The 13390-nt window shown below is 38.1% G+C and overlaps 1 protein-coding gene across 4 annotated transcripts in view; it reads left to right on the forward strand.

Annotated features, from left to right (window-relative positions):
- Positions 1–13390, forward strand: part of MYO6 (myosin VI) — a 118502-nt gene that overhangs the window by 34762 nt on the left and 70350 nt on the right. For all 4 annotated transcript variants that reach the window (XM_055810319.1, XM_055810320.1, XM_055810322.1 and 1 more), the window contains exons 3-6: positions 3908–3977; positions 8621–8694; positions 10802–10931; positions 11965–12070. In XM_055810319.1, the coding sequence (XP_055666294.1) occupies positions 3908–3977; positions 8621–8694; positions 10802–10931; positions 11965–12070 (380 nt within the window). The remainder of the gene's footprint in view (positions 1–3907; positions 3978–8620; positions 8695–10801; positions 10932–11964; positions 12071–13390) is intronic.

Here is a 13390-nt window from a genome sequence, read left to right on the forward strand (position 1 = left end):
ATCAACTTTGTTTATTGAAATGATAGTTCAAAAGTGCTCTTCAGTAAGGAGTGATCTAGCAGCTCCAGAGTTGCCCATGATAATTACAGGTAGGAGAAGAGTAACCTGATCTTGTAAACATATCTGGGCAGTGTAATTTATTATTATTATTTAATCTGGGTCATTAACATGTCATATGTATTTTCTGTAGGTGCTGGTGGCTCACCAGAGATCACAGGCTGGAAAGGAAATGTGTATACATACGTTTGATTATTGCCTTTTAGATGACTTAAACGTTAATTAAAATATGTTGTTAATAACTGCAATAAATGCTGCAAGGAAGCAGTTTCATGTTGTCTTTAAAATCTTCCCTCCCTTCCCCACCCATAGCTAGCTCTGGTGTTTCAGAGTGGCACCCTCTCAGCTCTGCCTGCCAAGCTGTGCATGACACAGCAAATGAGGTCAGAGAACGGATCCAGCTTAAAAATGGAGAAGTGGAAAGTTTTCAGGACAGCAGCAAGCAGTGGCAGGAGGAGGCAGGACCCGAGGCCACGTGGATTGCTTTGTATTTTGAAACCCAGCTACCCAGTCCAAACTGGGTGAAGGTAGTTGGCCAGCACACTGATGTACTTACAAACCAGCAGTAACAGTTTTGGGTACCACAGCCCATACAGAGTTAACAGCAGCATATACATTTCTGTGCAGAGGCTGGGTGTCCAGAGAGAGGTGGGAATCTCACTCAGCCTACGCTGTACAGAGAAGAGTCATCCAAGCTGCAGGAGTGTGTTATCAGAACTGAGGATGCATGCGTTGGGAGCTGCTCCTGGAAAACTAGATCGTTGGCTTGCAAGGCTGATAAATGCCAGGACTAGAAAGGAAACAGAAACTGGAGAGTGGTTTGCTAATAAGCATGGTCCCATCTAGGGCTGGAGCGCTGCCCTGAGAATGGGCTCTGGATTTGGCGGGGGGCAGGGGGCTGCACAAGCAGTCTGGTGGCTTTTTTTTTCTGGGCTAAGTATAAATGAATAAATGTACTTTGCAACTAAGAATCAAAATGGCCGAAGTTCAGTGTTTCAAGCTAAGAGTTGTTTGATTGTTTGGTTTTTTGGTTTTTTGGGGGTTTTTTCAGTTAGTAGAGCTTGTTTGCACAGATGAGACATATTCTTGTTTGTCTTACGCACTGTACATTAGGTTGGTTTGTGAGTTGAGAGTAGGGATGTCTCCTGACTGTATCTGGAAGGTATAAAGGGAGGCATGGTTACACATATTGCATTACATGGTAGAAAGAAGATCCTGTTTGAATGGAAAGATATCTTTTTTCACTCTTCTAGTTTCTGGGATAATACTTAAGATCGCCATTGGATTTCAAGGGCTGCTTCATTACCAAGAGGGGGGAAAAAAAACCTCTACAAGAACCCTGAAACACTCTGTTTTATCTCCTGAGACCACTTTATTGTCTCATAAGATTAATAACCTCTCCATTTTCATAGGGCAAACTTGTTCTAAGGTGTGCCTTAATGCAAGTCTTCCACCAAATGTCTGAAGTTTAAAATAAATGAAAAAAAAAAAAAAAAGGACAACATGGGACAGAATAACTTTGGATAATTTTTTATTGATAAACCTGGGATACCTTGCCCATTTTCCTATTTTAATATATTACGTTTTAATAGTAATTGGCAATACTCAGAGCTCTGCATATCTAGCTAGTGGACTTACCTACATAACAAATAATCACTTTACATAAAGCAGTAGTCAGACTATGACGTACAGGTTTGAAATTCTTTGTTGATGTAGTTGCAGCTAGGCTTCATGTTCTGATCTAAAAAAGTCCAACAGAAAAACATCAGCTTTCAGGTAAGTCTTCTTTATATTGCTTTTTTGTTTTACCACTTCTGAAACGTTCTAGAAATAAATTCAGAATTCACATTGAGTGAAAAAAATAGGAGATAATACAGCATGCATTCTCATTATTTTTTTCGTTGACATTTATCTTGAATCACAAGTCTGAGTGGTGAGACATTGAAAAAGCTCTTCCTTCATCTTCTGAAATAGATCTGGTATGGCTGGCTTTAGACCCATGAAATGTAAAAAGTATCAGCGATTTGTGAAGAGTCTTACAGAATATACTGAGTATCATGTTCATTCTCTCCTGTGGAAAAAAATAATCTTTGTTCGTGGTTAAACTTGGGTTACACATCAGCAGACGAGAACAAGAAGTGAAGTTAGATTTTTCATGAAGCTGTTCAATACTCTTTTTAAACTTTTCCACTCTTTCATGTACAGGGAACTGATTATTTGGGAAACTTGTGTTGAAATATGTCTTTGCCCAATGAGATACACCCTTATTGTTGACAAACTTGCAGAGAAAATTATGATGATGGTATTAACTGCAGTATTGGCAGAGGGAGGAAAGATGGGGTGGAATATCTGCCCTGCTAAACTCTGGATTAGCAGCTGGCAACTTTCTGATGTAGGTAAAGACATTCAGGTCCTCCATGGCTCTGCCAAGCTCTGATAAATGATATTTTGGAGGAAGGTGCCCTGATGGATGTTCAGATGTTCCAACATCATTGAGCAGCTCCGGTTCCCTCAGGAAAGTTTCTTTTGCATGTTTTCTGCATTAGATCCTGATAGGGGGATGACAAAATATATTTGTTATGGCTATAGATTTCATACTTTATGATAACTGCGTAGGGAAGGGTTATCATTGTCTTACTGTTTTCCAACTGGCAGCAATTAGATCTGTTCTGAGAGATTTTTAAGCCGTCCCAGTTCAAAGGGAGTTGGAATTTGTGGCTGTTTGTGATGGTATAAACTGAAAGGGTTCACATACTGTGTCTATTCTACTGAAGCAAAGATGAAGCAAGTGGCTGTCTTTCTCCTAAACTTTCATGTGAGGTGTTCCTCATGGGGATGTCTTGCTGAGTACAAAATTAAATGAGCAAACATGTTTGTTTATTAAGGTTGTTCTTTATATCCTGTTGGTTGCCTTTTCAAATATGAGGCTAGACTTCTTGTCTCCATTTCCGTGGGTAAAAGGAGAGTGTGCCTGCAGCAGCATGGCAGCTATCGTGCATAATTGGTACAACAGGGTTTTTATTCATTCATAGGTAGCTTAAACAAGCTGTTACTATGGTAAATAAAATAGTATAATTAAAACCTTACCTTTTACAATAGGTATTTTTGTGCAGAGGCTGCAATGTCTGTGTGCTAGGATGTTTTCCCTTCCTTTTTACAACAATGTAAGTTATGATTTCTGGAGAATAAAGAAGAAACAAAGTTGCTTTTGTTACAGATTTCTCCAGTTGGACATGCACACTTGATAAATGCCTGTTTTGTGTAACTGAAATACAAGGGTTGAAGAAAGGAAGAAAGGTCTTGTTTCACTTCAGTATTGATTTATTGAAGAAAAAAAAAAGGCGACAACCAAAGCTACAGTATTGGAGGATACAGAGGATATTATGTTTTGAGCGTTTATATTTCAAGTAGGAATGTTTAAACAGCATATGATAATGACAGCACAGTCCTTCGACTGAATTAATGATTTGTTTTTGAATCTTTGTGCTTCTTTGCAAAACTGAGGAAGTTTTGTCCTTTACAATGCTGTTCCCTTTGCAGTACTTCGGGTTTTTTTAATCCTTATTTCTTATATTGCACAATATTACATGCCATTTTGGAAATGAGCATCAAATATTGCAATAAAAAAATGTTACAGTGGCTGCATTTTTATATTGTACTGTAGTAATGTAAATGCAGCAGCTCCTATGTGCATCCAGTAACAGTAACATTTCCCATGATGATGTAGAAAGCTAGCAACTTAATTTTGAACAACGCACCGTTACAGTGCACTCACTTGTATCGTTGCATCAGGCATCTTTGAAATATATTTTTACAGAATTCTGACAATGTTAATATTTTCATCTAACAGACTTTCCAGGCTGCTATCAATCAAGTGTTTCCTGCGGAAGAGGACAGCAAAAAGGATGTAGAAGATAATTGTAAGTTATGAATTTAAAAATAAATTATGCATTTGAAAAAAACAACTGGATAGAAGAGAATATTCTTTCCTTACAAGCTTCTTTCTTCCTTGTAGTCTTTGTTTTGCTTATATGAATTTATGACCTTTACTAGTCTTTTAAACTTCTTAAAGTAAGCCCATTTTAGATACCATTTAGTGTGGTTTTTAGTTTTCAATTGAATACTTTAGAGGAACTCGTAGTTACATTATTCTCACATACAACTGTTACTTGACTTCAGATGTGTATCAGATGTTACCTAACTGCATCAGGATCAACTTAATTCAGCATTACGGGGGTTAACTGTATCTTTTATAGTGCAGCAAAAGCATTAGTTGCTTTATCAGCAGCTGTATTGTACAGCATTTTCCTGCATGTAACCTATTTCTCAGATAGCATTGCTGTGGAAGTGCAGGTAATTGAAAATAAATTTTAAGATAACCTTCCCAAAACTGGAGACAGGAATCTGGACTTGTAGAGGCTGCTGGAAAAGGAAATGGATTATAGTGAATCAGATACAGGAGTGCTTCTGAAGAAGGAGTTTTGAGGTGAACTTGTGTAATAAACTGAAGTGTTGATCTACAGGGCTTTTATTTTGTTAGACATTTTATAGTTGGATGTGTAGAAAAAAATACAGTATTCAGATCTGGGTAGAGGGGAGAGAATACCAAGAAGAATGAGTAAGTACTAGCATCAGCTTGTAGAGAACTGTTAAATAAATATTTTTCTGCTGTTGCTCAGCGTGAGCAAATCACAGAGACTCTCCTGTCTTGAAAACCTTAGGGAGGTATTTCTTCTAAAGGTTTCCTATGGTGTTTACTGGTTGTTGAAAATCCCGGTAACTTTGTAAATGGTGGGCAAATGTATCTTCTGCTGTTCTTCATTTAAAACACAGGCTAGGACTTTGAAAGTTGTTTAGTTGATTTAACCACAATTTGTGTTTTGGAATAGGGATTACTATTCATATCCCGTGACAGGAAATACAGCTGTTTCAGCTGTTCCATGAGGAACAAGAAGATGAGACCTGAGGCTTATGATTTATTTTATGTGGTGCAGAGTCGTTAGAGATGGAACCAAGCTGGTAGCCTTGTTTCCAGTTGCTCATATTTTTGCAACCATTGCGCAGGTTGAAACTCTTCAAAGCTGGTATCTGTTTTCTCTGAACATGATGATTGTTAGGGAAACGCAGTTAATCTGTGCATCTGCCACAGTGATTTTACTGAGAAGTCTTGGCATCTCAGTGTGCTAGTCAGGGAACTGAACTTTGGAATGAGGTTATGGCAATAACTTAAGATTCCATCAAAATACTATCCAATTCAGTTAAAACAGTCTTCCTATCAAAGAAATGTAATCTTTAGCTTACTGAGTAAATTATAAAACTTTGTAATCCTTTCTGTATCAAACATTATTTTGAGACTTTTCTAATGTATTCTTACTTTGTGTTCACTAGTTGAAGTTAATTTCCAGGATGTGTGAAACCCAAGTTCATTTTCCTTCTCTGTCAGAGGGCATTTGTGCCGAATATCATTGATCTTTAAGTAAAAAACTTTATGAAATACTGAATGCTTTCAGTCTCTCCTTACAATAATGTTCTGAAAAATCCTGAAAAACTTCTTAATAATACACTTCCAACCTATGGTTTAGTGATTAACTCCCTTCTAGGAAGTGATTTGCTGAAGTATTGCTTTTTTGCATGCTTAGTCTTCCATATCCCAAATGCAGTAGCTGCAAGAGACAACTTTTGAGAATCTAGCTCTTCCTCAGATGTGAATTTTCAGTAAATACTGCAAGCGGTACAGAGACAAAGCATTTACCATTGGATATTTTTTATGATTCACACTCCTCTTGTGCCCCCCTCCCCCCCTAGATGCCACTTGGTTTTGGGGGGTTATCAGCATATGTGCTATTTTATTTTTTTTTTTGTGGCCAAGAAAAGGATGGTTTTATTTATTTTTTATTTCTGGGGGGAAACATTTAAAAAAAAATGAAGAGGGGGCAGGGTATCAGATAAGAATCTTAAAAAAAACCCAATTCTACAGGTGCAGAGCCTTGCAATTACTAGATAAAATTACTTTCCATACAAAACCTGCTTTGTTGCGTGCACAGGACAACTGGTGTGAGCAAATTTGATACTGATATTTCCTAGCTTTTAGTGCCTGACTTCACTTCTGTGAACTTTGTGTGTGTGTATATGTAAATATATGGACTACTAAATGCATGCACATACACTGGTTATATTTAGGCATGAACCATGTGAGTATTCAGAATTCTCTCTGGTGACTTCCTTTGCCTCTGGATATGGATGCCTCTTTTAAAGGATGTATTCTAATGAAGATGCATTTCAAAGTTGCTGACATAAGCCTTAGTCTGCATGTCTTGAGTGAAGGCGGTAACATTCCCTCGGTGAGCAAGCTCCCATTATGCATGGAGTCTGCAGGTATAACTGCTTGAACAAGGACTTGCAAAGAGAGTACTGGGGAGGCACTGAAATTTAGAGTCATTTGTTGTTTAGATAATTATCAAGTTTTTATTAGGATGCCTAACTGGATTGTTTCCTTTAAAACATACTGCAAACTCTTGACATGAAATGCAGTCAGGTGAGACCATCGTTTCTTTGAGTGTATGTAGACCGTTACTATATGGTAGTTTCTGAACTTGATGCTGAGAAAAAAAAATAGCAAACTTCAAAAGTCTGTCCTCCCCAAGGCATACACAAGGAGCAAAGATGTTAACTTTCATTAGAGCAAGCAGGCATTTCGGTTTCTGGTCCATTTCCTTTTAATTTCTCTTTCTGTTGAGATGACCTCATTAAAAGAGGTGAAGGCTGATGGAGGTCTATGGACAGACCTGCAATCTGTGGTCCCAGCATTGTTTTCTCAGCCATGTGGACTGTGTGTGCCTGGGGAGGGGAGGAGGAGAAGTGTGCTGTGCTGCACTCGGTCGCTGCATGGACCAGTGACCATGCGGGTGGGGGGGATGTAGGTCTGCTGGAGCAGTGGGGGAAAAGCCACGGTGATGTGGGCCAGCCCTGCTGCTTCATGAAGGTATCATGCACAGGCCTGGTTTCAAGGCTGTTGTGATCCAAGGGGAGGTTTTTCGTAGTGTAAAGACAAAGTGTGTCTTATGCCTCTGGCAACGCAGGGATGTGTGTGCAAGGGATTTTGGGAAGAAGGATGGCTTCTTCTAAACAACCCAGAAGTTGCAGGGTCCTTTGAGAAGCCTGAACGATTCCAGCCATTTGAAGCAAAGTTGTATGTGGTCACATAAGGGAAGGAAGGGCTGTTATTCAGCGGAGCTACGCAAGCCAAAGGGAGGCAGCAAGTGGCTGCTGCACTTGCCTTTGCTTCAGGCTGATCAGGTGTAAGTAGTGCGATGCAGAGCCACAGCCGCTTCTCAGTCCACTGCAGGAAGAATGTAAAAGATTGAAAACAAAACCACATTCTTTTGAGAAGCTGCCATTATCCTTTGCCAATATCTTTTAGTTCAGCAGGAGGAGCATTGAAGGAGGTGTTAAGAGCTGCTTACTGAGTTTCAGGCATCCTTGCAGGGCAGGGTGGCTGGGCAGGTTGACTAGGTCCTAAGAACCATCAGCCTTTCTTGCACATTTGTGTAAATAAGCTGCAATATGTTTTTTCTCTGCTGGAGCCCTAGAGAAAGGGCATCGATCCAACTTGGGAAGCAACTTCAGTCATTACACGAGAGGTGCATATGTGGCCCATGTGTGAGGTGCAGTGTAGCTGTTACTATTACAGGCACAGTGCGTACTCCATGAACAGTAGTCAGATATGTACAGCTTTTTAAGCGGCCCTAATACTGTAAAGTTTACCAGTATGGTAGTCAGTCAGTTGCACCTAGACAAAATAGCGTTGTGCACTTAAAATTCAAGTGGTGAGAAAAAGAGGACTGAGCATATTTGAAAATGGAGGCTGTGTAGTGAGTAGGGCCCTCAGCTGGTTTAGGGATAATGTTTTTAATATTGTTACAATGGGAACTGGTAATGACCTCTGTAATTAAGGGTGCTAATGCTTTCCAGTGCTCTATAGCTGAAAACAAGGACGAACTTTGCCAGAATGTGAACCTGTATGGTCTGAAGCTTTCTGTGGGTACCCGCTGCCTTGAGCCGCCACCTTGTAACATTGCAGCGGTGTCGGTTTGGTTTCTTTGAGACTGCCTAGTAGCAACAAAATTCAGAATTGAAACACAAAAGGGTGTGTTGGTGCCTGGCGTTGCAGTGATGCCTGCTGCCGCCTCTAGGCAGTATTTCCCGATCGAATCAGTGAATATAAACATCTAAAAATTGCCAGGAGCCAGCAGTTATTCTAAATGTCAGTTAGGTGGCATTACCCTGGGGACACTGTGGCCAAGATGGGAGAGGGGAGTGGGAAGGAAGGAGACAGCGGGCGCTGGGATGTTGGTAGGCGCAGGCTCTGGCGCTGTGGGGCGGCGGGGTGGGAGACGGGCCATGCTCACCTCAGAGGCCGGCGAAGGCATGTGAAGAAATGACAGGATTAAACTGTAACAAAAGAGAGGGGAAGTAAAATTTTCTTTATCCTAAGACTTAGTTTTTCAGCTGTACATGAAAGTAGTCCTGAGCTCTTAATAGTATATGACTTTTTTACTTGTAGGTTCCCTTATGTATTTAAATGAGGCCACTCTCCTTCACAACATCAAAGTTCGGTACAATAAGGACAGAATTTACGTAAGTATTACATGTCATGACAAGCAGACTAATGATACATATAGATGTCTTTTCAGAAAATCAACAATACAATTGTTTCCAGTTCTGTTTTTTCCTGTAACAGAAACTAAACAGAAATGGTAACGTTGGAAGGTTAGGAGGCTTTAGGTTTGGGGGGTTTTCTTGCCTTTTTTTTTTTTGTTTGTTTGGTTTTTAGGTCTGGTTTTAGTGGTTTTTGTCTTCATTATACCTTGTTTGAGATCTGAATCACATTAATTGCATTAACGGTAGCTAATTTTTACCAGGCAGAGCAGTAGATTTTTCTCTACATAACTGTTCATGTGCAACCATAGCACAGTGTTGTAACACAAAGATAGCTTACTTCGCCAGTAGAGTAGCTGTTAACAAAGATGGTTTTCTTTCTTCATTATTTTTGAACGAAGCAAACAGGTGCTGTCTTTGACACCTCCTAGCTCAGATGTCCATCTTAATCTTTTATATTGCTATCAGATTGCCTAATTGTACTTAATGAATTCTGACTAAATTACATTTTGTCCTTGCCATCTGCCTGGACACTGACAGCTGTGAAATAGAAGAAAGATAAGAGTTTTCTTTCTTACTTTTTTTTTCCTCATAGAATGCTGGCTAGTGATAACACAAAACAGTTCTATGCATTTTTTTTAAAGTGTTAAAATAATCAACTTTTGTGTTAGCATGCTGTGACAAAATGAATTGGAGGTAAACCCTTTTATGTAAATATAAACATAAAAAGAAATTATAGTTGTCTTTGTTGCAGTTAACTTCACATAGCTATAAATTCTTTATGGCTTAAGATCAGGCACTAGCTTTAAAATAAATAAATAAAAATGCTCATTTGAATGCTGTTCTAGAAAAATAATAATTAAGAAAGAAACAAATCCAAGGAAGTAAAATTCTACATCTGAACTGGTTATGAGGTAGGATAGTGTTTAGGTTCATAAAGCCTTTCTTCATTGAAAACAAGTACTACTAATATGTTGTCCTCAGTGGGTGTATTTTCTGGAGGGGAAAAAAATTCAATTTATATTTTAACTATATTTGCCCTGTAACATTAAAATACAGATTGAATCAGTAAATTTTTTTGCTTTTTGTTTAATGCTGGTTAATAGTATTTGTCTTGTTACTAAAAGGAAAACTAATATTAGTACTTGCAGCTCTTGAAATGTTTTCAGTCAGTGAAATAAGTGCTTAAAATAGAAACTAAGAAAATTCATACATTGTGTGTGATCCAGCCTTCTATCAACATATTATAGTAGTGTCCAAATTTCACTTGTCTAAGGATGCGCTCAGTAATGACAAACCAAATAAGTTATTCAAGCTGAAGGCTTATCTGATTTTCTTCAGACCTTTTCCTGCGAATCTGCTTTTTTCTGTGATTCAGACATCTGTTCTTCCTCGTATGTAATCTGGCCATTATGGCCAAGCTATGAAAATTTTGTACAGAAATCTTAAAAAACCTTATCTTCAATTTTCCTTATCCTATGGAAAGGTAAAAAAAAAGGTAAAAAAGTCTGGGTTTAAGATTCTTTGCCATTTTTTTCTCCATGAGAGAACATTTGCATGCTGTATTTCTCACCGTAGAAACAGCCATAGCTAATTTTCTGTCGGCTGAATGCTTTTATTGCCTGGCTTGAGTGTGTTCCCAGGCAGGATCCTGTCAGTTCTTCCTGCTGAGTTGCTTCCAGCAGATAATGAAAAGTTATCCTCCTTACTGGAGGAGAGTGTGTTATGCTAGCCAGGAGCTTAGTTTATTCACTTCTGTGAAGGAGGTTGTGGTGTCCTATCCTTGATCCAATAACTTGGGCAATAGGAAATTATTTAAAAGGAGATTGGAAGAGAGGTCAAATTCAGGACATACTGCACAGCTCAGTGGTTAGGAAATGCTCCTGAGAGAGTTTCATAGAAGTCCTGAGAAGATAATTAGAGGAACTCTGAAAATATATCCCTTTTTGTATCTGCATTAGCTGGGGAGAATTGTAAATGTAATTGTTAATACTTCGGCTATAGCCTTCAATAGTAATAGAAAATTGATGTTAACCACTTGGTTGGATACTAGCTAATAGTTTGCTCTTAACTGTTTTCTTCACAGACCTATGTAGCCAACATTCTTATTGCAGTGAATCCGTATTTTGATATACCCAAGTTTTACTCTTCAGATACTGTTAAAAAGTACCAGGGTAGATCGCTTGGAACATTGCCACCACATGTTTTTGCTATTGGTATGTATTTAACCTGTATTTGTCTTTTAAAAAACAAACATTAAATACTTTGCAGTAATCTATAAATTTCCACCTGTAATAGTAATTAAATAATTTTAAAGTATTATAAAATAAAACCACTGATTACTAAAATTGCAAATCTTGTTGTCCTTGATAATCAGTTTGCAGAACTTGGAAATCAGCAACCTTAGCAGCCCTGTTGTGATTATTCTGCACCTCCAGTGTTTTTTGTCTAAGCAGTTTAAATATATTATATAACCGTTAAGAAAAAAAAAAGAAAAAAAAAAAGAAATTCACAATTTACAAGTGAAGAATAACATAATTATGATTGGCACTGTCTTTCAGTGCAGTCATTTCCTTTGCCTTTTTTTATGTTGCCAGAGGACATGCACTGTTTCTTTTTATGTGCTTGTGTTACAGGCAGAAAGTGTATTTAAATGTTATTAATGTGATAAACCTGATTTCTGTCACTTTTTTTAAGAAAAAAAAATTGGAGTTTCCAAAACAAATCAGCATTTGACTTGTTAAAAGACTTCTCACAATGCTGCATTTTTGTTTTGTAATCAAAAGTATAAATAGCTGGGGTTTTAGTACCTGTTGCAAACAAGAAACCTACGTTTTTCCAAGTTTCCTTGTCTCAGATGTTACTTGTTATGAAGCACAACTGAAATTTTCCCTTTAAAAAATGTATTAAACTAAGATCAGTTACTGTTTTGTGATTACATTTAATTCAAGAGATTTAGTTCAGGGTGGTGGTTTTTGATTTATTTTGTCCTGGATATAATTGAGTAGGTTTTTATTTTTGAAGACTAAGCTCTTACATATCCATGTTGGGGAGTGAGCAGCTATCATATAAATTAAAAGGAGACAGACTTTAATAAATTGTAATGCACTTAATTGTGAATATTTACCTCTCATTCCTGAAAATTTTAATTAATGTTCTTACATTTTAATATTTGCATTGTAGCTTAACTTTATGCTTGCAGTTCTCATTAATATTAATTCTTGTCATGTTTAACGTATTCTTTTTAAGCTGATAAAGCATTCCGTGACATGAAAGTGCTCAAGATGAGTCAGTCCATCATAGTCTCTGGAGAATCGGGAGCTGGCAAGACAGAAAACACTAAATTTGTTTTGAGGTTTGTGCTTTTGGACCAAAGTTATTCTGTGAATTGCTTGTGCTGATGCATTTAGTTGACATACAGATGGAGCAAATTACAAGGTAGTCGGTAGGTTTGAGAGACAATTCATTAAGATACATACGTGCTTCTATGTGCACTTTAATATAAGAAATTCATTGGGTTAAACTTAAGTGCTGATGATGATACAGGGAGATGGCTACATACTCACAAAAACCTTAACTCTGTTGCAGTGACACTGTGTAGTTATGGTTTATGATGCAGTCATTTTGGTATTGCACATCTGGTATTGTGGTAGATAAAAACGTAACTAGGCATTTTAACGGTATCCTGCCAGACACTGTAGGTTTCGCCATAAATGTACATTTCTGTTTTCCCTATCTTCAGTGTTTTTATTTTGCTTGAGTATCCAAGGTTTTTAACTCTTGATTTTAGATGACTGCAGGGATTCTGTAATATACTTTATCCTGGTTTACTGAATAAGATTGAATAATGGGATTTATTTATTTATTGATGTTCATGTATGACCAATACTAAGTCAAGCATATTAAACCACATGGAGGCCATATTGCTGATATATATCGGCCTTGCTTCCTCTTCTATGATTTTTAATGTTTTTGACCATATTTGCATTATACCTTAACGGCTTTATGTCACTTTGCAACACTAACTGGAGAACACTGCTCCATTAAGGTGGCCTAATTATCCAGGGAAGCACAGTGCAGGCAGTGTGAATATGCTCCCTTCCTCACCTTGCCCTCGTTTCCCTGTATAAATCTTTAGTTCCCTTTTCCCTGACATCATGTGTTCTCTAGTATTTATGTACAGTACCAGTATTATCTCTTGAATTGTCGTGACTGTCTGTCCTTCATACTGCTCTTCTCTGCCCCTGTGCAACCTTTAGGAGATAGCTCTTAAGAATTACTGCAAGGTGCTGGTAATGATTTTACAGGAGTTGGTCCTGCTAAGAGTAAAAAAAGACAGCAGGCACTGGGAGGATAACTTCTGAGGAGTGCTCTCAAAGGAGGTTATTCTTCCGCTTCTCAGCATGGGAAGTTCTGATTACACAGCAGGCAAATACCATTGCTGTTCCTCTCCCCACGACCCACCCCCATAGAGTCAGCGTATAAAACATTATTGACTTTTAAAAGCAGGAGGGTGTTTTCCTTGTGTGATGAGAAAGCAAGAGGTACATCCCTGTTAGTGCTCCTAAAGGGTTGTTTTTGTTTTGTTTTGGAAGGCCCCATTTTCAAGAACTGTTTTTAGTTTGTTCCAGATTTCCTTGTAAATTTCCGTATCGTGTGCACAGGAAAAAAATAT

Source organism: Falco peregrinus, chromosome 7 (genome assembly GCF_023634155.1).
Source record: "Falco peregrinus isolate bFalPer1 chromosome 7, bFalPer1.pri, whole genome shotgun sequence".
Lineage (NCBI taxonomy): Eukaryota > Metazoa > Chordata > Aves > Falconiformes > Falconidae > Falco > Falco peregrinus.